This window comes from Corythoichthys intestinalis, chromosome 12, assembly GCF_030265065.1.
Source record: "Corythoichthys intestinalis isolate RoL2023-P3 chromosome 12, ASM3026506v1, whole genome shotgun sequence".
In the NCBI taxonomy this organism is placed as follows: Eukaryota; Metazoa; Chordata; class Actinopteri; order Syngnathiformes; family Syngnathidae; genus Corythoichthys; species Corythoichthys intestinalis.
Genome location: NC_080406.1, coordinates 36,558,638 through 36,582,790, shown reverse-complemented (window position 1 = coordinate 36,582,790; position 24,153 = coordinate 36,558,638). Strand labels below are relative to the sequence as shown.

The following is a 24,153-nucleotide window of genomic DNA, read 5'->3' as shown; positions in this document are numbered from 1 at the left end:
TGTATTCCAATTCAGTGCAGGTCATGGTTGTTTAACAAGGTGGCTTTATTTTAACAAGTGCAACACAACATATTTTGAACAAATTTAAAAATGGATTTAAAAAAAAACTATATTAAATGATACATTTGAAAAATAAATTAGGCCTGTCAAATGATTAAAATTTTTGATCGAGTTAATTACAGCTTAAAAATTAATTGTAATTAATCGCAATTCAAACCATCTATAAAATATGCCATATTTTTCTGTAAATTATTGTTGGAATGGAAAGATGAGACACAAGATGGATATATACATTCAACATAAGGTACATAAGGACTGTATTTGTTTATTATAACAATAAATCAACAAGATGGCATTAACATTATTAACATTCTGTTAAAGCGATCCATGGATAGAAAGACTTGTAGTTCTTAAAAGATAAATGTTAGTACAAGTTATAGAAATTTTATATTAAAACCCCTCTTAATGTTTTCGTTTTAATAAAATTTGTAAAATTTTCAATCAAAAAATAAACTAGTAGCCCGCCATTGTTGATGTCAATAATTACTTACACAATGCTCATGGGTGCTGAAGCCTATAAAATCAGTCGCACCCAAACGCCAGCGGAGGGCGGCAAAACTCCATAAAGCACAATTAACAAGTGGGCATGTCATTGTACTGTCATTTAAATCTGTCTGAGCAGGGCATGTGCGTTAATTGCGTCAAATATTTTAACGTGATTCATTAAAAAAATTAATTACCGCCCGTTAACGCAATAATTTTGGCAGCCCCAAAATAAATGAATAAATAAGACCTTTTCTGCAACATCAAATATTAACAAAATGAGTGCTTACAGATAAAACAAACATAGCAACATAACAATATGAAAAATAAAGAATACGTATTGCACATTGTAACAACTTCTAATGATACTATTATCCATTTTCCATTTCCACTTTAAAAACGCCACGTAATTGATTATATTAATTCTAATGTTCACTCGCTGAACGACATGGCAATCCTACCTTCCAGCTCTGCACCTGTGGTGTGTTCATTATGGCTAATGCTTGCTGCTACATATCCCTTGTGAGGTGCTACAAGAAGCCAAAGTTTCCACAATTACATATTGTCGTATCACACGGTGCAGGTTGCATTTTATTCGCCATCTGGCCTTACCACTTTCGTTGTAATCCTCTGTAGTTTGAGGCAGCAAGGTCGTTGCATGAAAAAAATTAGCTATTTTCGCGCATTTTGCCGATTCTTTCACGAGTGCTTTTCTCTTTTTAATTCTTATTTTTCAGCGCCACCCTTGCTCTTTTTATCCATCCGAGCACCGAGATAGCAGCTAATTTGGCTCAATACAGACTACAATTAGGGGGCGGAGCTGCATGCTGTATTTTTCGTCTGCACACGTGAGGATGAGTCTGGAAAAAAAAAATAATACTGTTTTTTTTTTTTTCAAGACGGCCCACAGGGACAGCGGTAACAGAATGTAAGTTATACTCAGTGACACTGTCATAAATAAATACCAAACAAAAAATGATAACAGTGTAATTTTTTTTTTTTTTTTTAAATAAAACGCGGACCGGCCCATCTGGCCGGCCGGCCCTTCTGGAATCGTCCAGAAGCTCCCGATTAGTCACTCCGGGCCTGGCAATCACCCATGAGTCAAGATTTCAGATCAGCAATTCTGCCATCCACTTTTGAACTAGTGCTAGGTGAAATATTGTATAGCTCAATTCGATCCATCATTTTATTGAACCACGATGTGAAAAAAATAAAACATTACATTACATTGCGTTCTATTGACGCTATAAGATTTTTGTACATTTTGAGATAGTGAAAGACTACTCCTTGGCTAGTGAGTCTGTTTAAATCTGCATTATTTAGCCTGTCAGCAGGCACACGGAAGCATTCTTTTCAAATGGTTTGGCAGTCAGACGCAGGTACCGCTCTGTGCTTGTGCATGTACGACTTCAACAATGTTACAGTGCCATGGTGTGAGACACCCATGGGTAGGGCGCATTCCTCTGTCAGTTCACCTTTCTCTACATCCCAACACATAACCTCAGAGATGACGTGATTCTTGTTATCACGCCCTCCTGTGATGAAGAGTTTGTTGCTGCAGGCGGCGATGGCACAGCTTGCTCTTTCTCCTAGACGGGTCACCTCAGACCACGAGTCTGACAGAGGAGAGTAGCAATACAAGGTGTGCATGGCGCCACCTGTGGGGAAAAAGGAGATAATAAACCTCTAATTAATGGGCCTATGGACCTATCGCAAATCGTAAAACTCGGACAACCCAAGGCTCCGCCAAAACTCTCAGTGAAAGTGATTGAGTGAACGAGCGATTTATGGATGATTTTCAGAAATTTCTGGATTTGCACTCCCACATCTGGCAATAGACCTGTTTTTTTTTTTTTTTTTTTAAATGAAGTGTTTTTTGTTCTGTTAAATGAATTTCTTTTAGAAGCAGACAGAGAGGGTTGCAGAATGCAGTGGAGCGGTATGTCCATGGTAATTAACTTTATAGAGAGGAGAGCACTATTATAATCGCGACAAAATGCTACTAGCCTGGAACTTCAGACTCACCACTGTTCCAGCTATACAGTCTGGCGACTGTTCAGCAGATCAAATTCCCAGGGCGGAGCAAGCCACAGCAGACAGACGGTGGAGTGGACCAGTCAGCGACGGGCGGACGTGACGTTGGTAAAGCGATAAGAAACTAGCACGAGGACGTAAACACGAGGAGAACGGAGAAGTTTATTCAACATGGCTAGCGCGAGACAGACTGTTGGTTTTAGCGACTCAATGTGTTTTGGGTCATTTAAACCTGAATTTACCGCGAATAGAAAGATATTTTCGGCTCTCCCGTTCGCCATCTGTGTTTTTGTGGAGACGACTTCTGACGCGCAAGATTGACGTTGCTCGTTAAGAGCACGTCAAGCAAATAAACGAATCTGATTGCACGGACGATTTCGTTCAGGCTCGGGAGGCCAATAAGGGGTTGGGTCCCAGACTCTATAGCTGGAACAGCGGTGAGTCTGGAGTTCCAGGCTAAAATGCCACCACTCGCAATTTAAAAACGATAAAAGCCCACAGGCCGAATATCTATCTAGCTATAATGTTAGCTTCTTAGTAACGTTATGTCATGTGCTCTGTCAAATTTTTCTTCCGAAGCTCTTGTGGCAATGAGTAAGTAGTCTTTTACATTCAGTTGGATTCTCAATATTATCCAGATAAACAACGTACATCATAAACATACATGTGCAACATGAATACAACTTTTTAAAAAATACTCAAAATTGAAGGACCGGCATGCATTCAAGTTGACCACAGTCCCATGATAGGTTTGTGTGTGAGAACTTTCCTTCGTGTGCGTCCACGACCAAACGTAGGACATTTTCCTTCCTCTTTTTTATTTATTTATTTATTTTTAATAGAAAGTCTGTGGTGTTTACTTTGGACTTTCAGAGCTGGGGTCTTGACAGCTTAGATTATATCTTATTCTATTTGTGTAGTGACAGGCTAAAAATCAAGTAGGCTGTCAAATGTTAGCAAATTAATGTTCTAGTTAAGTCTACGTTTCTACTACAAGCTATCAAATATATATGTATTTTATGACAAATCAATCATTAACTTACCTTTGAGCAAGCATAATTGTCCTTCGGTGACTTTCTTGACATTCAGTTGTTTATTTGGCTGATGACAGAGCCTTAGCCATAGCTTGCATTTGGCAAGCCTTCTTTTAGGTTTTGAAAAAGGCACCCAAAAAATTCCTCCCCCCAATCTTTCAAGTTACCTGGAGTCGAAATTACAGGTACCCCACGCACGGCATTAAACCATCAAATTTTTGCTATTTTGAAGTTGTTTGTAAAGATGTTTTAAGTCACAACCACACAGTATTCCGTGGCAACTCTACAGCTTGGTGTCCAACTTTTGTGATTTGGCGGCGTGGTTTTGCGATAGGTCCATTGTATGATTTTACATATTTAGGACATTATAATACCCTTACCAACTACATATATGCAGTTCTTGAAGCAGACAGCATTGATGCATTTGGTTTCGATTGGAATCGGCGCACGCAGCTCCCAAAAATCCGTCCCGGGTTCCCAGCATTGAACTAAATCGGTCGCCAGCTTCCCATCCGGACCTCCGCCAATCACGTAAATCCATTTGTCAAAGCTCGCAGCAGCAAAGGAGCTCACGCCCATGGCGAGTGGTGCCACCTATACTCAAAAAAAAGCGGTCAAGTGATCGATTGGCAGAACAAGGGTGTGCAATGTATGTGCTTTGCAGTGATTAAGGGAACTAAGACTTGATTTGGGTCCATTCTTACCTGCGTCCAGCGGTTGTGAAAAGGGTCGTAAGCCTCTACGGAATCGAGCCGACGCACGCCATCGAACCCTCCCAGTGCGTACACCCTCCCACCTTGGATGGCCATCTTATGCCGCCAGCGGCCTGTTATCAGAGGCTCGATCCGTATCCACTTGTCAAGAGCTCCGTTGTATTTCCAAACATCTCTCTGGGTCTCTTTACCTCCTACGTTAGCATGAAAGGCACAGACAACAGCTCGTATAAGTGACCTTCATGTGAAAGACAGTTTCTCAAAGCGTATGCAATGCAATGGCAGTGGTGCAAGCAGCACCACTAAAGAAACACTTTCATTATTTTTGTGTATTCCCAGGCTGGTTGGTGGACGTGGAACATGGGGGACCCAATGTTCAGTGAAAACGGAGGCAAAAACAGGTGTGAACTGAAAAAAATATTGAACAAAAGCTTGTTCATCTACAAAAATACATTTCGCAAAACAAAGGGCAAAGTAACAAAACACAATTGCAATCAAAATGGATTTCCTCGGGCAGTGTAAGGCAACGGCACAACGAACAAGGAAACAACACGCAACATACACATGTGTTTTGGCTGTAACGTAATAACTTCATTCTTGTTGATTGTCGGTTCATGTCGATGCCCTGCACCGACACTTTCTTGCCAGCTTCATCCAGCATTATTACATTGTCTTTAGCTTTTGCTCTGGGGTTGATTCGCACATTTCAGATCTAAACACGTTCATCTTTAGGACAGAGAGCCTGTATCCTTCATGAGCGGTGTAACAGCTGGACATTCCCATAATGTTTATACTTGCATATAATCGTTTGAACAAATGAATGTGGCACCTTCTAGCATCTGGAAATTGCACTCATTAAAGATGAGCCAGATTTGTGGAGTACCACTATTCTCTCGCTTTCCTCCTGGCCCTTTGTTTTCTTTAATTCCCCATGATTTTAAACGAGGAAGCACAATGTTTGAGGTGTGGCCTTAAATACATCCCCAGGTATGCCGTCATTTAACTCTCACGTTGTTAGTTAACCTAGCGGGAGCTTCCAAAACATGACCTCATCATCTGGACTTCTCCATTTCTTTTGCGACAGTACTTTTTGTGTATGTAAAACTTTGACCTCGAAGAAAACAATATGAAATTTTCTAAGAATTTCTCTCTCATTGTGATGTTACAACTGTTAAAAATGTTAAAACGACTTTTTTATTTTTGCATGTGAATTTTCTTTGTTTTGCTTGTGTTACTGTCACTTTAAATGAAGACAGATAGTAGTACTAGATATGGCCTCTGACTAGCCATGTGACCACAAAAGTCAGGAAGTAAGATGAATAGTGTCATGTGACCAGAAAAAAGTTCAACAAAGTTGTTTTTGTCACCTCTGTCAATCTAGTTGAATCTGCAACCGTCTTTTATAGCATCGTCGGTACGTATTTGATTTCTAAGTTGTCATTTTGCGTCTATAGATCATTATTTTTGGTAAATTTAGTTATTGTGGAATATTGTGAAAGAATTCATTTTGTCACTGTGTCTGATGGTTGCAGCGTTCTAATAGCCAGTTAAAGAGAATAAATACAAGTGATAATTATAATTGATAAAGATAATTAATAGTATAAATGTTTAAATAGCAGTTTAAGTAGCAGTTAAAAAGATTGGTTGATTTCATTCACCAATTCAGTATATTTACTATACAATGTATGAGGAAAAACGATATTCATGTAATTCATTGTGTGTTTGTTTTACTCTTTAGACAAGGTGTCTCCAAACCGGTCCTCAAGGGCCGCTGTGGGTCCTGGTTTTTGTTACAACCAATCGAGCTCCGACAGTTTAACCAATGAAGTTTCTGGTAAAACAAGCAGTACCTGACGGCAATCAACTGATTACACTTGGAAGACACCAGATTGATGCAAAGGTGTCGTCTTGTTTTGTTAGAATGAAATCCTGCACCCACTGCGACCCTATGTCGAATAGTTTGGAGACCACTGAGTGCACAATGTCAATAAACCTGTGGACAATGGACAGCTGTCTTCAGAGTCGTGATGTCACTAAAGAGTTATCTAAGTGCCAAAAAGTATCCAGCGTATGTATACCAAGGGCAATACACTCATTTTTGTGGCATTTAACAAAATTAAATAATTCTGGTAATCCTGACTGCCCTGAAACAGGAGAGGTTTAGTCTCATCTAACTTCAGACAGTAGACAAAAAAACAACCAAAGACAACCTGACAAAGACTGAACTGAAACAGGGTGCTTAAATACCGTATTTTTCGGACTACAAGTCGCATCTTAGTATAAGTCGCATTAGCCATAAAATGCCCAACGAAGAGAAAAAAAACATATACAATGGGGCAAATAAGTAACTAATTGTGCAAGTTCTCCCACTTGAAAATATTAGAGAGGGCTGTAATTATCAACATGGGTAAACCTCAACCATGAGGGACAGAATATGGGGAAAAAAAACAGAAAATCACATTGTTTGATTTTTAAAGAATTTATTTGCAAATCATGGTGGAAAATAAGTATTTGGTTAATACCAAAAGTTCATCTTAATACTTTGTTATGTTCCCTTTGTTGGCAATATCGGAGGCCAAACGTTTTCTGTAACTCTTCACAAACATTTCACACACTGTTGCTGGTATTTTGGCCCATTCCTTTATGCAGATCTCCTCTAGAGCAGCAATGTTTTGGGGCTGTCGTTGGGCAACACGGACTTTCAACTCCCTCCACAGATTTTCTATGGGGTTGAGATCTGGAGACTGGCTAGGCCACTCCAGGACTTTGAAATGCTTCTGCCAAAACAACTCCTTTGTTGCCCTTGCTGTGTGTTTGGGATCATTGTCATGCTGAAAGACCCAGCTACGTCTCATCTTCAATGCCCTTGCCGATGGAAGGAGATTTTCACTCAAAATCTCTCGATACATGGCCCCATTTATTTTTTCCTTTACACAGATCAGTCGTCCTGGTCCCTTTGCAGAAAAACAGCCCCAAATGATGTTTCCACCTCCATGCTTCACAGTGGGTATGGTGTTCTTCGGATGCAATTCAGTATTCTTTCTCCTCCAAACACGAGAACCTGTGTTTCTACCAAAAAGTTCTATTTTGGTTTCATCTGACCATAACATAGTCTCCCAGTCCTCTTCTGGATCATCCAAATGTTCTCTAGCAAACTGCAGACGGGCCTGGACGTGCAGTGGCTTCAGCAGGGGACACGTCTGGCAGTGCATGATTTGAGTCCCTGACGGCGCATTGTGTTACTGATAGGCCTTTGTTACTGTGGTCCCAGCTCTCTGTAGGTCATTACTAGGTCCCCCCGTGTGGTTCTGGGATTTTTGCTCACCGTTCTTATCATTTTGACGCCACGGGGTGAGATCTTGCATGGAGCCCCAGATCGAGGGAGATTATCAGTGGTCTTGTATGTCTTCCATTTTCTAATAATTGCTCCCACAGTTGACTTCTATACACCAAGCGTTTTACCTATTGCAAATTCTGTCTTCCCAGCCTGGTGCAGGTCTATAATTTTGTCTCTGGTGTCCTTCGACAGCTCTTTTGTCTTGGCTATAGTGGAGTTTGGAGTGTGACTGACTGAGGTTGTGGACAGGTGTCTTTTATACCGATAATGAGGTAAAACAGGTGCCATTAATACAGGTAACGAGTGGAGCCTCGTTAGACCTCGTTAGAAGAAGTTAGACCTCTTTGACAGCCAGAAATCTTGCCTGTTTGTAGGTGACCAAATACTTATTTTCCACTCTAATTTGGAAATAAATTCTTTAAAAATTAAACAATGTGATTTTCTGTTTTTTTTCCCCACATTCTGCTCTCATGGTTGAGGTTTACCCACGTTGACAATTACAGGCCTCTCTAATCTTTTCAAGTAGGAACACTTGCAGAATTGGTGGTTGACTAAATACTTATTTGCCCCACTGTATAAGTCGCACCGGAGTATAGGTCGCATTTTGGGGGACATTTACTTGATAAAATCCAACACATAGAACAGATCTCTCATCTGTCTTGAAAGGCAATTTAATATAAAAATACAATAAAAATAAACATGCTGAATAAGTGTACAGTGCATGAATAACGAAATGCGAATATACTGTTCTCACCAGGACGCTACGGCTCTGTCCTGGCTATACAGCGAGCTACACTCCCAAATGACGATGCTTGACGTCTGCATAATTTGCGGAATCAATTTCGTCCTCGATACCTAACAGGTTCGCATCAACGTAAATAAATGATAATTATGTGCTGTTACAGCAATGACACAAACGGTTACCATGCGTTCGCTAACATTAGCACATCGTTCAAACAACAACACAACTGGCTTTTAAGTGTCCGATCGTGGGTGGTAAACACACAACAACAACAGAAAAAAAATAATACACACGGGCGTTGCCTCTGTAGAGATATTTTACAAGCTTAAACAAAGAACGTAGGTTCGCAGCCGTGTTTCTCACTCGCTAACTCGCCCACTCACTCAAGCTGCGTAGCTATCCATCTTCTTCTGGCGTGTGAGCGGTCTTCTTCACGTAAACAAGTGCAAGTGCGTCCTCACGTGGGCGTGAAAGCGCCACAAACTAAAAGCATGCATTTCAATATAAAAATGTCAATAAAACAATTGTACACACATTGCCAAAGGCAGAACGTGAACGTGGCCATAGCTCTTAAGAGTTATTCAGATAACTATAGCATAAAGAACATGCTAACAAGTTTACCAAACCATCAGTGTCACTCCAAAACACCAAAATAACATGAAATGATATCATAATGTGTTAATAATTTCACACGTAAGTCGCTCCTGAGTATAAGTCGCACCCTCAGCCACACTATGAAAACACTTATAGGCACACTTATAGTCCGAAAAATACGGGTACACAGACACCTGCAGAGAAAGAATTTCAAATGACGTCTTACCAGATATATACAGCTCATTGCGAAAAGTGGCGCAAGCAAACTCCACCCATTTTCTTTTCTGGGCCTCCTCCTCCATGCCGGTGCCAGGTAGCCGAGCAACTTCCAACCTGCTACGTCTGAGCGGGTCCAAACAGGTGACGGTGGAAATGAAGCCATCATCTTTGGTGCAGCCTCCGATGATGAGGAACACCTCTGATAGGAAGTGGCGTAGGCGCGGCTTGGTTCGCTTGGACACTACCTGCGAGAGACATCTTCTAGAAAGCTCAACTAGACAACAATTGGAAGTTCAGATCCAGTCTTACAAACCTCCTTTCCGGAGAGGTGAAAGCTGCGGACCTCCTGCAGCAGTGGAAAGCTCTCGCTGCATCCACGGATCAGTTCATCACCCTCCACTTTTTCCACAAAGTATGCTGGTTCCAACAACGGCAGCCGTATGTGTGCTAGCAACCCGGCCAGATAGCAGCGGCGTTCGTCTACCTCCGCTCTCAACCACCGCATGAGTGCCTCGAAAACAAACTCCTCGTACCTCGTGTCCAAATCGTCCCGCTGCAGTATGGTCTCCAGTGACTCGGCCGACACTTCCAGGAAGTCTTGATGTCGGACCACTTGGGAGAACTGGGACGCAATGTACTCCACGGCCTTGCTCTTCAGGGCAGGAAGGACGTGTCGATCTGCCAAGTTAAGGATGCCAATGCAAGTATCGGGTTGAAGGGATCTGGTCAGGTAGCCGACGCATGCGTCTACCACACGGGGGAACTGCAAGGGACAAGGGTAGCAACTTGGCAAGATTTTGTACAAAAATGCAGGAAAAAGCTGTGACATTTTGTTGCATGTTTATTTCCTAATCATTACTGGGCAAGTGACTACTTTGGTTAATCCTGTGGTTGTTTTCTTCATTTTGCTGTGAGTTTAAAGTGCATGTGACACGAAAATGCATGTTTATTTCATAATACACGCGATACTTTATGCTCCTGAATGATATGGACCGCTTGGATGTGTGTGGAAGCAATCGCTACATTTATTTAGTTTTTTGAATCCCGCGCCATGAAAATGAGTGACTTCCGCCTTCGGTCTTGCATTGAGGAGGAGGGTGCTGTGACGTGTACGGGAGAAGGAGTCCTCTTCACTATACAGCCGTATTGTTGTGTATGAGGACTAAGGATTCAGCTGATTTTTCGGATTAATACGTTTATTTTTTGCATCACGCCAGCATAACGGCTGCAGAAAAATCTTGCTGTATGAGGGAGAAGCGTGTGTGCCTTTTTGGAGTTTCAGAAGGTTCCCATTCACTGTGGATATTGGCCAAAACAAGCCCTACTACTGTGGGACCATTGGACTTACGAGGAAGTGAGTAAACATCTTGTTTTGTATTATGTCAAATACGAATACAGCGATTACAAAGTAAACACTACAAACTTTCTTTAAATAAAGGACTACTTACGTTTGATCATTGATAGGCATGTAAAAAGTTCTCCTCATGCAAATTAGCTGCACGTTAGCTGCACAACAACTGCAGCCACCCTCCTGCCGGGGAACGAGCTGTAAATTGCTCTCCGAAGACAATCGACAACCCAGTCATCATGTCAAATAATCCGGGCTAGTTATGTGGGATTTTCCGCTTCGAAGACTTTGAAACATCACTCGGTTCGGGTTAGCATGTCGACTAGCTGTCACGCCTCTTGGTTTGTTTACATTCTCCAAAGCCGGGGAAGGGAAATGACATATGTCCGATTTAGGTGTCATAAAATATCGTTCGGGAGGTGCGACAGTAAAGGTGAAGTCGACAGTTTTGACGATTATGGAGTAATTTTGCCATGTCGTCCTGAATAAGTGCATTTTTATGATTTCATATTCCATTTAGCACAAGACTGTTATTAGTCATGACCATGCCATTTATTTAGGAATTTGGGGGAAATACTTGGATGAAAAGAATATCCAGTAGAAATATTGAGGTAAAGAGACAGAAACAATGACATTTTGCAGCTCTCTTCATCGCGTTTTCCTCGTTGTGAATAGTTCCCCCTCGACGGGCTGACGGGTCCTTCTCAAGCCATTTATTTAGCTATTGGGGAAAAATACTTGGATAAAAAGAATATCCTGTAAAAATATTGGAGTAGAGAGACTGAAACAATGACATTTTGCGGCTCTCTTCGTCGCGTTTTCCTCGTTCTAAATAATTCCCCCTCAATGGGCTGAATAGTAAAACCGATGAGCCCAGTCTCCCGCTGACGTCATCCACCTGTTGGGGACGCTCGAGCCCTATAGCGGTAGGCGTGGCTAACCGGCAGATTAAAAGACTAATTTCTCGTCATCTGTGCTTTGCTAAATTGTTGTATATAGTCGAATCGTCTCAAAAAATGATTCTAATTCACATAATAATGCTATTTAAACTTTTTTTTTTTCTCCGGTCGTATGCTCTTTAAGTTAGTTTGTCACTGGTAGATGTCCAATCTATTTGAACTGTGAGGGATCGCAGCAAATAAGGTTCATTTGCTGCCAGCCCTCACAGTTCAAATGGATTAGACGTCAATCACTATCAATGGCAGTCATTGAGTTAATCAAATAAAATAAAGTTAATTAAAATTAATCAATTTGATGAATGAAAACACTTAATTTTTAAATAATGGTACTTTTACTATTGTTTATTTATATACAGTATATTTTATATATTAGTCTTATAATGTTTTATAAATCAAATAGAATGAATGCATAAAACCCACGATAACCTAATGTTTTTTCATAGCATCTAAATCAGTGTCCTATAAGGGGTTAAACCCCCTTAGGACTTTGTAAAGCACTATATCAGTCATGTGAAAAAAATAGGACAACCCCATTAAATATTCAGTTCTTTATTAAGAATTATTCACATATCACATATCAATGTCTGATCTTGTTTTCTTTATCTCTGGAAAATAAAGTGATTTAATTGCAGGTAAACAACAACAAAAAATACTTTTTATTACTCATTAAACCAAATATATCGACAAAAATGCATATTCTAACTGAGGAAGCAGTTAGGACAGACTACCACCTAATAGTTCCCCCTTTGGCTGAAATAACTTCAGTGAGACACTTTTTGTAGCAATCTACCAGTCGATGACATCGGTCTGAAGAAAGTTTGCCCCACTCCTCTACGCGTAAAACTTTCAACAGTGACTGAGTGTTGAAGTGAGAGAAAATATCATGGTGAGATCAAAGCTGTCTGAGGCCTTCAGGAAGAACATTGTAGACCAGTGGTCTCAAACCGGTCCTCAAAGGGCCGCAGGGGGTACTGGATTTCATTCCAACCAAACGAGACAAATACCTTTTCACCAATCTGGTTTCTTACAAGTGTAATCAGTTGATTGCAATCAGGTGCTGCTTATGTTAGTAGAAACCTCATTGGTTGAACTGTTTGTGCTGGATCTGTTGGAACAAAAACCAGGACCCACTGCGGCCCTTTGTGGAGTCGGTTTGAGACCGCTGTTGTAGACGCTTATGAGTATGGTAGGCAGGGGTCTCCTTCCCAGACCTCAAGGCACATTGTGGGTCCTGGTTTTTGTTCCAGCCGATCCAGCACAGACAGTTGAACCAATGAGGCTTTTGCTAAAACAAGCCACACCTGACTGCAATCAAATGATTGCATTTGTGAAACACCAGATTGATGAAAAGTTGTCGTCATCTTGTTCGGTTGGAATGATATCCTGCACCCACAGCGGGCCTTTGTGGAATAGGTTGGAGACCCCTGTGGTAAGGGATTTCAAAAGATTCCGCTGTCCGGAAAGTAGTCTACATGTAGAGGATATTCAAAACAACTGCCAACATGCCTAGGTCTTGCCATCCAAGCAAGTTGACCCCGAGAGCAGACCGCAAGATGCTAAAAGAAGTCTCCAAAAACCCTAAAATGTCATCACAGGACCTACAGCAGGCTGTTGCTACCGTTGATGTTAAAGTGCATGCCTCTACAATTAGAAAGAGACTTCACAAGTTTAACCTTCATGGGAGGTGTGGAAAGAGGAAACCTTTGCTTTCCAAGACAAACATGAAATTTGCTAGAGTGAATATAGACAAAGACCAGGACTTCTGGAATAATGTTCTTTGGACAGATGAATCAAAATTGATTTAGACACCAGAACAGAGGACATGTTTGGCGTAAAACCAATACAGCATCCCAGGAAAAGAACCTCATACCAACTGTGAAGCATGGAGGTGGAAATGTCATGGTTTAGGGATGCTTTGCTTTGCACCTCCCGAACGATATTTTATGCCACCGTAGTTAGTCCGTCTTTTATCTTTTTTTTTGCCCCAGCTTCGGAGAGCGTTAACAAACCAGGAGGCGTGACAGCTAGCTAACAGGCTAACCCAAACCAAGCGGCATTTCAAAGTCTTATTTTCGCCTTTCGAAGCGTAAAATCACACAATACTACCCAGGGTCATGTCACACGACGGCGGGGTTGTCAATTTTCTTCACTGATCGGCAACTCCCCTGGTGGCGAGCAAGTCACAGCTCGTCGTTCCCCTGCTGCGGACAGGAGAGCTGGAGAATGACCGCCGGACAAACCGGCCGACGTCGGAGGAGTGCGTAGCTGCCCGAGCCCAACCTGAGGATAGTGGTCTATTGCCAGGCATACGAAGACGGTAGAGGAGGCTGGAAGTCTGGATGATATGGAGAACCGCACGAGCATAAGTCGAGAATAGCCCTCTCCCGGCGGGCACGCGAAGGGGAGTGCGACAGGTGTGCGACAATCCGCCGGTCGTCGGCCGAGTGGTATTCTCGGTGGACAAGGAGCTTTGTCAGCCACAAAATGCAAGCCACCTCCGTATTAAAACGTGTGCCATGATCCCAGTATTTGACACAATACAAAACACGATGTTTACTCACTTCCTCCTAAGTCCAATGGTCCCACAGTTGTCGGACTTGTTTTGGTCAATCTCGGGGTGATGGTTCTTGAAACCCAAAAAGGCCCACACGCCTTTCCCTGTTACAGCAACAAAACCCTGCAGCACATTTGGCTGGTGTGATGCGGAAAATAAACAAATTAATCCACAAAATCAGCTCAATCCGCAGTCCATCTTCAAGCTATAAAGCAATGGTGTATTGTGAGATGCTGTTGTCACATTCGCATTCCTCCTCAAAACAGGAAGTTATTTATTTTCATGACTGGATTAAAAAAATTGAATATATAAATCGATCGTTTCCACACACAACTAAGCGGTCCATTTTATTCAGGAGCATAAAATACCACGTGAAATATGACATAAACATGATTTTTGCTGTCATAGACACATTAAGGGGGTAAAAGGGTGTAACACTAGCTATTAGGTGGTAGGGTGTCCTCAGTTAGAGTCAGTCAGTTTTTCCTCAGTTAGAATATGCTTTTTTTGTTGATATATTTGGTTTAATGAGTAAAATATTTATAATTTTTGTTGTTTACATGCCATTAAATCACTTTTTTTCCAGATCAGACATTGATATGTAAACATTTCTTAATAAAGAACTGAATATTTAAAGGGGTGTCCGAATTTTTTCACATGACTGTATATACTAGTATATGCAAATTCACGTGTGAAGTCCCTCAAGGGTCAATTCTTGGACCACTCTTATTTAACATCTATATGCCCTAGCTCAATTATGGAACAGTATGACATCTCCTATCACACCTATGCAGATGACACACAACTCTACATTTCTGTGTCCTCACATGATTATAGTCCCTTAGTCTCCCTGAGTAAATGCATTCATCAAATCAATGAATGGATGTGCCATAATTTTCTCCAGTTAAATGTGGAGAAGACAGAAGTGATCATTTTTGGGCCAAAAAAGGAAAGGTCAAAGATAAGCAGGCACCTTAGCACAATGCCACTTACAGCTACAAATCAAGTCAGAAACCTTGGCGTAATTATTGACTCACACCTACAATTTGATAGCCATCTAAAGTTCGTCACTAAATCTGCTTATTACCAGCTAAAAAATATAGCCAGAATTAAGGGGCTTCTGACTCAACAAGACATGGAAAACTTATGCATGCATTCATTTTCAGCAGATTGGACTATTGCAACGGTATATTTACAGGTCTTGATAAAAAAAAAAATCAGTCAGGAAGCTGCAGCTAGTACAGAATGCTGCAGCCAGAGTCCTCACAAATACAAGGAAACTGGACCGCATTACACCGGTTTTGAAATCGTTACACTGGCTTCCAGTGAGTCAAAGAATAGACTATAAAATACTACTGCTCATCTACAAAAGACTTAATGGCCTTGGACCAAAATACATGCTTGATTTGTTAGAATCGTATGAAACATCCAGACCCCTAAGGTTGTCTGGAACCGGTCTCCTGTATGTTCCAAGAACCAAGCAGGGTGAGGTAGCATTTAGTTATTATGCTCCTCACCTCTGGAACAAGTTACCTGAAGGTCTGAAGTATGCTCAAACTGTTAGCGCCTTTAAATCAGGGCTAAAAACGCTTTTGTTTAGCACTGCATATCCATAACTGTCTATATATTTGATTCTATTTGCTTTCTATTCTTATTTCCATTGCTGATTTTAATTATTAGCAGTAGTAGTAGTATTTGTTTTTTATTTACTTTTTTATTCGTGATTAAATGCGATTTTATCTATTTTATTTCCTATTTCGATTGTCTTTTTTTTTTTTTTTTACGTTCTATTGATTTTAATGTGATTTTTTTTTATCTTCATGTGATGTAAAGCACTTGCCTTGTGTTGAATTGTGCTATACAAATAAATTTGCCTTGCCTTGCCTAGTACATACTGTACTGTATATTTTTAATAGTCTTTACAGATTATAGTCTCAGGAGTGGGATGATTTAATATTTCACCATCCCTACCAGTTCAAATGGTTTGGAGGTATGCTGCTGTCAATGTCACTGAATCATGATCATGTTTTACAGCCAGCCGGACCTCCCACGAATGACTTAAAAAAAAAAAACTGTTACAAAACATTGCATTAACGACAAATACCTCCTTAAACACTACAACATATAAAAATATGCAAAAAAACAAACAAAAAAACAACAACACAATAACGTCAGTATACTAAGATATCGTAAAAACTATTGTCCCTGCCGAAGAGACAGTAAAAGTGGTCATTTTACAAAACCTGCACAGTCGAGTACTTTCACTTCCTCATCAAATTTGCAAACCTGCACATCTCTCTAGATTATTTTGAGGAAATTCATTTTCTACAGTTTAAATGTTTCATTTACAATTCTGTACTAAACGAAAGCCTGAATTTTCCTAATAATATACTGCATGTACACAGAATATAACCTTCAGTACTAAGGTCAGGTTTTAAAATGACTGCAGTGCACCCAATTAAAAAAAAAAAAGAAGTAATCCATGCTTTGCTCCAGCTATTGCTATACTAAAATTTAAATTAATTGTCCAGAAGAATTCAGGGTTGAAACATAACTGTCAGGTTTGAAAGGAAGTACATCACATATTAGCTCCATATGTGCATAGTGTGCTGAGATAAATTGGATTATGGATACCGTGTTACGTAACTACCATTGTTTTCCAAAGTAAAATGATGAATAAACAGACCTTGACCGCATTTTGTCGGCTTTTTACTGTTTTGAATTTAAACCCAAATTTCAAAAGAATTTAAAACACGAAACAGTAGTGACTCTCTCCTTCATTGTTGAATTAAATGAATCAATAAATAAATGTTCCATAGTAATAATAACAAATTATTTAAAAAATGATATATATTATATTATGTATGTTATATATATATATATGTATATATCGTAATTTTCGGACCTTAAGACGCTTCTTTTTTCCATCATTTTGAATCCTGCGGGTGATAGTCCAGTGTGGCTTATTTGTTGATTTATTTTGGTTAATAGGCAACACTTTATTTGACAGCGGCGCAATAACATTGCCATAACACCGTAATAATTATGGCATGCCACTGTCACGGGCATTAATGAACGCTTATGACAGATGTCATTAAGTGTCATCAGACAAATTATGTCACTAGCTTCATTTATGCCCAGCTCAGATCATCTTTCATAAGCATTCATTAATGCTCATGGCAGTGTCATGTCTAGGGATGGGAATTGATAGGATTTTTACGATTCCGATTCCATTATCGATTTTGCTTAACGATTCGATTCTTTATCGATTCTCTTATCGATTCTAATTTGGGGGGAAAGAAGAACAAACGTTTTGATTGGCATCGAGTTTGTTTAATCAGAAGTCACAACCTTACAAACTCACAACAAGGTCAAAAGAGGCCCAAAGCCTCAATATTAACTGTGGCAATAAGTGGCAAATGCACAAGAATGTGTAACATTTTACTGAAACATTTTTCTAATAGAAATAAAAAATATTGGTATATATTGGCATATAGGTTCGTTGGTCTGCCGTTAGCAATATGTGTTAAACTTGCAGGGGTCCCCAAACTTTTTCCCGTGAGGGCCGCATAACTTTTCCCTTCTCTGATGAGGGGCCGGGGTCAGTTTGTAACAGAAAAAGTGTGACGATTGCAGGAGTGCATAAATGTAAAAAAAATATTGTTTTTCAGAAAGCCACAATCAAATAACCCTTTCTGGATATTTCACGGAACAAAAGTAAATAAAATAAAAATAATTATATAATATAATAATAATTAATAATAATAACACTATCAATCAAATATATAATAACCAAATAACCCTCTCTGAGTTCTTCACAGAAAAAGGCCAGAAAATAAATAACACTATTAGGAAAAAAAAAAAAAAAAAGCTCTCTGGTATTGTTCAGGGGGCCGGACCAAATGTCGGGGCGGGCCGTATTCGGCCCGTGGGCCGTAGTTTGGGGACCCCTGTTAAAGCGTATTATTTACCAGTATATTGAAATGCATGCCTTTTAGTTTTTATGGTGCTTTCACGCTCAAGTGGGGGCGCCCTTGCGCTTCCTCACGCGAAAAAGAACGCGCTCACGTGAAGAAGAGCGCGCTTACAGGCGAAGAAGAAGAAATGCTGCATCCAAGCGAGTGAGAGAGGGAAGCACTGCGACGACCCTACGTTCTTTGTTAATGCTTGTAAAATATCTACAGAGGCACTGCCTTTATGTAACATCTTTTGTGTTGTTGTTGTGTGTTTCCACTCGCGATCAGACACTTAAATCCAGTTGTGTAGTGGTTTGAACGATGTGCTAATGCTAGCGAACGCATGCTAACTGTTTTGTTATTAACGAATTAGCAGCTAATCATCGCTGATTTACGTTGATGCAAACCTGTTTGTTATTGGGGACGAAATTTATTTGTTTCATTTCTATTTTCAGTTTCACTCTTCAAGTGATGGTTGGATAAAGTCAGCAAATTATACCAACGTCTTCTGTATCGTCATTTCGGAGTTTAGCTAGCTGTATAGCTGTCTCGGTGAGGACAGTGCAGTCTATTCCCTCAGGATGCAGTTATATCTCCACCTTCCCTCCCGATGCAGTTATCTCCACCTTGCAATGATTGCAAGTCGTTTTGTTGTAATTTTTCCTCGTGAAATGAAGACACACTTTCGAGCGTTTGAACCTACGTGCTGTCATTGTTATGTTTACGGCTGCAATGCTCATGCTTCGTGCTAAACCATCATAACCTTTCATTTTCACCCTCTTTCCTGGTTAAGTGTAGCCAAACTTTGGAGCGGGTGGTTATTGGCGCCATGCTAGTTTGATGCGTTTGGACAACAAGACAGTCACGACGCAATATGCATCTTCAGGACTCGTTAAAGGGATTGTTAAGGCTTTTTCATTGTGATGTCGAGGCCTCGAAACACTAGGAACCGGTTCCGAATTGGAATCGGATTTCGATTCCCATCCCTAGTCATGTCATAATTATGATGGTTTTATTACAGTTTTTTGGCACAACTGTCAAAGTGTTACAGGATACCGTAACAAGCAACTATTGAAAAAATTCGAACAGTAACTGAATAATTAATTAGCGCAGAACATCTGTAGTGCTGCAATGCATGCTAGGAGGCATGTTGTACGACAACAGTGTTGACAGCAGGTGGCAGCAGAGGTTGATTGTCTCCCTCAAAGGAGCAGTGATGGCCAAATGAATCTTCTTGAAGCAATGAAGCTTTGCAGCCAAAGTTCATTTGGTCTTATAACAGTCTTATGATGCCGCTGTCAAATAAAGTGTTATTAGTTAATATCTTTTGGTGTAAATATAATAATACAGCAAGAACAGCTGCAGTTTGTAGTCCAGTGTGGCTTATCTCTGAACAAACGTCGCTTTCGTATTAAATTTGTTGGGTGGCGGCTTATAGTCCAAAAATTACAGTCCACTATATACTTTTTTTATGTTTAAAAAAAAAAAAAAAAGAACACAAATTAAGAGGTTTCAAAAATATGATTTGGGCACTTTTTAAGTCAGCAATGTCTCTTGGCTATCAAAAATTGTTGTCAAGTAAGCCCTCCGGTCTATATGTACGGTAAGTAATTCATACTACTAGTCGTTCATACGGGGTGGGCCCAAAGTATAAACACTCTAAATGCCCTTAAGCTCACCTTTTTTAGGTGGATGTGCTTACCTGGAATTGACTGGCTGCTTCCAGTACTTTGTGTACATTAGCGTGAGTCAGGACGGCCTGGCTGGTGTAAGTATATTGAAGGAGCGTCTGCATTGCCTCGCTGTCCAGGCCTTTTATTTCCACCAATTTCTCATGACTTTCCTTCAGTCCGCTGCAGAACATGGCTCTGAACACATCAAAATCCTTTCAGTTGTTATGTCATAAACTGCCCTTAATGTCAAATTTGAACTGGGAGGACTGAAAGTGAATGATCATATTTCAGTGCCATTGACATTGCTAGACATTCAATCCATTTTGACTGGGAGGGGGGAGAACGAACAAATAGATTGGACATGTAGCACCATCAATGATACCCAATGAGTTCAAATTAAAACAAATTTAAAATTAAAGAATTGTTTTCACATTTAAAATGGGGTAGACATGTCAAATACAAAACATATTGTATAAGACGAGGCTGAAAAAGTGGTTTCTGCACTTGCACCCGTCTTTGAAATAAAATGCTGTATTTTAAGCCAAAAGAACGGTTGTGTTAGATGATGATAGATGATGATAGTGATAGAACAATACGTCTGTATGCTGCCATAGCAGTTTTATGGTGCATTATGCCCCTGGACTATTTTTAATTTGTCAGTTTTACCCTGGAGACCCCCGTTTACAGACACTGGAGCAACCGCTTTTGTTTCAACCCAGCCATAAAAAATAAGGTAAGTAATTATATTTATTATTCGAAATGTCTATCATTTTTAGTTTAGAATCATGAACTGATGTCTAATATTTTGTTTTTAAAAAACAAACAACTTTAGAAAATTCTACACTCGCATATTTTAAACTTTTAACCAAATTGCTTCAGAATGAAAAAAAATAGTGTCTGTAATTAGGTCACGGATATCTACCACATAACTATCGCTTAATTGTATTTTTTTATCGTTACTGCAGGGGTCGCGTTAACCGAATATTTTCCGTCTTTGACCGGTTTTTTAAAACGGTGACGGAAAAAAACTGAAGTCCATCCGTCATTTTGACAGGTTGCAATTCACACCCCAGACCACAGGGTGGCGAGTGAGCATATTAATTAGCTATTGTCTCTCTTTATGCATGACGTCGTTGGCCTTACTCGGAAAAATGTCAAGGCAGCTGAGTGTTTGCCTGGCACGGCCAGACTGTTCTCCCTGTATTTTTCAAACACTGAGAGAAAAGTCTGGGACACAGCCTCTCGAGTAGGTACAAAATCAATCGACAAATCAGATTTGTTTATTTGCGTGACGTGTTCTTGACGAGCAACGTCACTCTTGCGCGCCGAAAGTCGTCTCTACAACAACACGGATGGCGGGAGAGCCGAGAATATGTTCCAATCCGCGGTAAAAAAATGAGCTAAAACACATCGACACGAGACATTGACAACAGTCTGTCTCGCGCTAGCCATGTTGAATAAACTCCGTTCTCCTCGTATGTTTACTTCCGCGCGCAAGTCCCTCGTCCTGCCCTCGTCGCTTTGCTAACGGCACGTCTGCCCGTCGCTGATTGGTGCACTCTGCGGTCTGTCTGCCTCTTGTTAAGCTTGTTCGGACAGAATATTAATTAAAAATGAATGAAAACTAAATACTATTGAATATGTCATTATTATCATTTTAAAAATGTAAGTGACGGGTAAAAATAGATTATGACCGGATTTTTATGACACTGTCAGTCAAAATGACAGACAACGAAAAAGTCTAGCGCAACCTCTGCGTTACTGTCACATTTTTCCCGATATTTTAGATGATAAATAATTGATCCAAACATAGAAAAATCGGGGGGGGGGGGGGGATTTGAAAAAGAAAATCTCGACCACTCCTTGTTGTTATATTACCGTGTTTCACCCATAAAATACCCACAAAGTCCGGCTGTGGCCTAACACAGCTGTGTCTTGACACTCGGTGATACATGCTACACAGAGTTTTTGATCGAAACAATGTAAGTACACGATAAATTATGCTCTTTGCTCAAGGATTTGCAACGGAAATTGTAGGTTGCTATGAGCCTCTCTTTGCTTCCTTTACCTAAAGTATTGACTGGCCGCAGCAAGGACGGCCCTGTGGCAAGGGAAGTCCTGTCCTTGGACACACACGAGCACGTCGGTCAGCTGGAGGTTGACCCGCAAGTCTTCCATGCCTCTCTGCAACGCCAGGGGCAGGCCTCCGTCTTCCCAGCGGTACTCGGTGCCGCTCGAGTCCTCCCCAGCGAGGGTAGTGGGGCAATCAGTTGTCCTCTCTAGTGAGTCGCTCATCTTTGTGGTTTGCTTGCAAGTGTGCTGCAGCTGCTTTGCAGAGTTCTTTTTCCTCTTTTGTCAAGTTGCATAAGTAGCAACTTTGTTTTTAGACACTTCCTCTCTTGTGGCTGAGCCATTCCCCTCTACTTTCAAAAGTGACACTACTACAACTTTATTGATTATTGTGTCAAATGAATGACTTTGGCGCAAAGATGTCGAATCCATTTGAACTGAGAATGCTGCTATTGAATAATTAGGTTTTAGTGCCATTGACAGCGACAGACATCAAAGCCATTTTGACTGGGAGGGATGGCAGCGATCAATTCGACAACTGTTGTCGTCAAAGGCAGCAAATGAGTTGATTTATAAGATTATATTGAAGCTCTTACAACAGTTGGAGGTTTTTGATAAAGATCGACTGATCTATCGGCAGACTTTTTTTCAATATCAGCCGATTTACAAATAAAAAGACAATATACTGTAATAGGAATTATAGGATAACTTATGTTCACTGTTTGGGTGATGATTTTTGTTAAATGTGAATTTTGCACCACTTAGTGGCTAGAAGGAAGGAGTCGTATGAGATAGAAAAAGGACAGGAAGTAGACGAGCTTCTGAGAAGCAAACTGGCAGCTCCTTTCATAAGTTTTCTTTTCGTGTTCCTTGTTCAGACATAGTCTGCAAGTAAGCTATTAGACACAAATGTTTCTGTCATCTAGACGTACCAATGGCGTAAGTTTGCATAGGGACAGTAGGGACATAAGACTACCAACTTTTTAGGATGCTAAAATTGTCCTCACCAACTTTTAAGCAACCTTATTTGCATTATATAATGACTTCAGTTATATAGGTTATTTAGATTGTCTTCCCATATATTGTAAGAATAGAATTGACCCTACCGTTAAGTGAATTATTTTCATTATGTTCAGATTTACATTGACCCCTTTTCACTTTTCACACCTTTTCCCATTTTTCCCCTCAAACACACGTTTGATTGGCTGATGACTTCACCGCCCCCCAAAAATACAATATGCCGCCTCGTCCGCCACCTTCGAAAACGAGGGATATTTTTTTCCTCTAGTAGCAGCCACTGTAAATAAAGTAAAAAGAGGTTGTCAATGTTGTGAAGGTGGGGAACATACGTACCACTAATTTTGCTACTGAAAGTTCAACCTGCATCAGAGTTAGCATAACATTAATCTGTGAAAATTTCTCAAACTCGAGGAGGAAGCTGCTATGAGAGAAATATCCTCCTGTATGTTTTCTACTGTTAACGTTAATTAAACTGTAAGAAATGTAGTGAACCAAGGTTTACCCCCTTCTCCCCTGCTTTCATTTTTATTTTATTTATGTGTTCCTAAAGAAGCCAAAAGGAGCGTTCATTTTTTGTTGAGTTTGGTTGTGCTTGTGGACAAAAGCAGTAGTGTTTTACCTGAAGGAAGGCTTCATTTTTATTTATTTTTGTTATTCCATGACTAAGAATTTTTTTGTAATATTTAATTTATTGAGACAGACAATTTTGCGTGGTCTTAAAATGTTTACAAATGTTTATTTTTTTGCATTCTGGATAATTTAAAGATGATTAACACGTTTGTATTTACTTTGTAGGTTTATATAATTTAAATTATGCTAAATATTGCAATTTAAATTTGCTAATAAAATCCAGACATTTATTCGAAAAGTTTTCAAAATGTGTCTGTAGTAGTTTTTGAAAACAAAGGCTTGAATCGAACGGTGTATCACCTGAGCAAATACATATGCACTGCAAAAACACACCTCCTTAAAACCTTGTTTTCAGTGTAAATCTACTAGAAAAAAAGAGTGAAATTAATTGCTAGTGCTTCAAGTAAATTTTACTCAGTTTTCTTGAAATAAGAAAAATATCTACGTAGTTGAAAGTATATTTAACAGATTTATTTTAAGTAAAAAGTTTATATATTTAATCTTTTAAAAAAAACTTGTTTGTCAAAATGTTCTTAATTCAAGAATAGATATTGTTCAAAACATTTGAAAGCAATTTTTTTTCTAGATTTAGTTGAAAAACTTCTAGATGTATGGGCTTAATAAGAACATATGTAATATTTACTTAAATGAAGTGGAATAATCTGACGCATTAATCTGTCTACCTTTAACACTCAAAACAAGATGGAGAAAATTATTCAACTAG

General features: G+C 39.9%; 1 protein-coding gene across 1 annotated transcript; it reads right to left on the bottom strand.

Moving 5' to 3' along the window:
• Nucleotides 1-984: 984 nt before the first annotated feature.
• klhl6 (kelch-like family member 6) lies at nucleotides 985-22,012 on the bottom strand. Its single transcript, XM_057851454.1, has 7 exons — nucleotides 21,778-22,012; nucleotides 19,739-19,904; nucleotides 9,533-9,982; nucleotides 9,227-9,464; nucleotides 4,319-4,521; nucleotides 3,995-4,208; nucleotides 985-2,204 (listed from the first exon to the last, which is right to left on the bottom strand). The coding sequence occupies exons 1-7, from the start codon at nucleotides 22,002-22,004 to the stop codon at nucleotides 1,900-1,902; spliced, it is 1,803 nt and encodes a 600-aa protein (XP_057707437.1). The 5' UTR covers nucleotides 22,005-22,012; the 3' UTR covers nucleotides 985-1,899.
• Nucleotides 22,013-24,153: the final 2,141 nt, after the last annotated feature.

Coding starts and splice junctions, on each gene's coding strand:
- klhl6 (XM_057851454.1), bottom strand. CDS start 22,004: ATGAGCGACTCACTAGAGAGGACAACTGATTGCCCCACTACCCTCGCT. Junction 19,905..21,777: donor GCGGCCAGTCAATACTTTAG/GTAAAGGAAGCA, acceptor TGATGTGTTCAG/AGCCATGTTCTGCAGCGGAC. Junction 2,205..3,994: donor GAACTGCATATATGTAGTTG/GTAAGGGTATTA, acceptor TTTTCCCCACAG/GTGGCGCCATGCACACCTTG.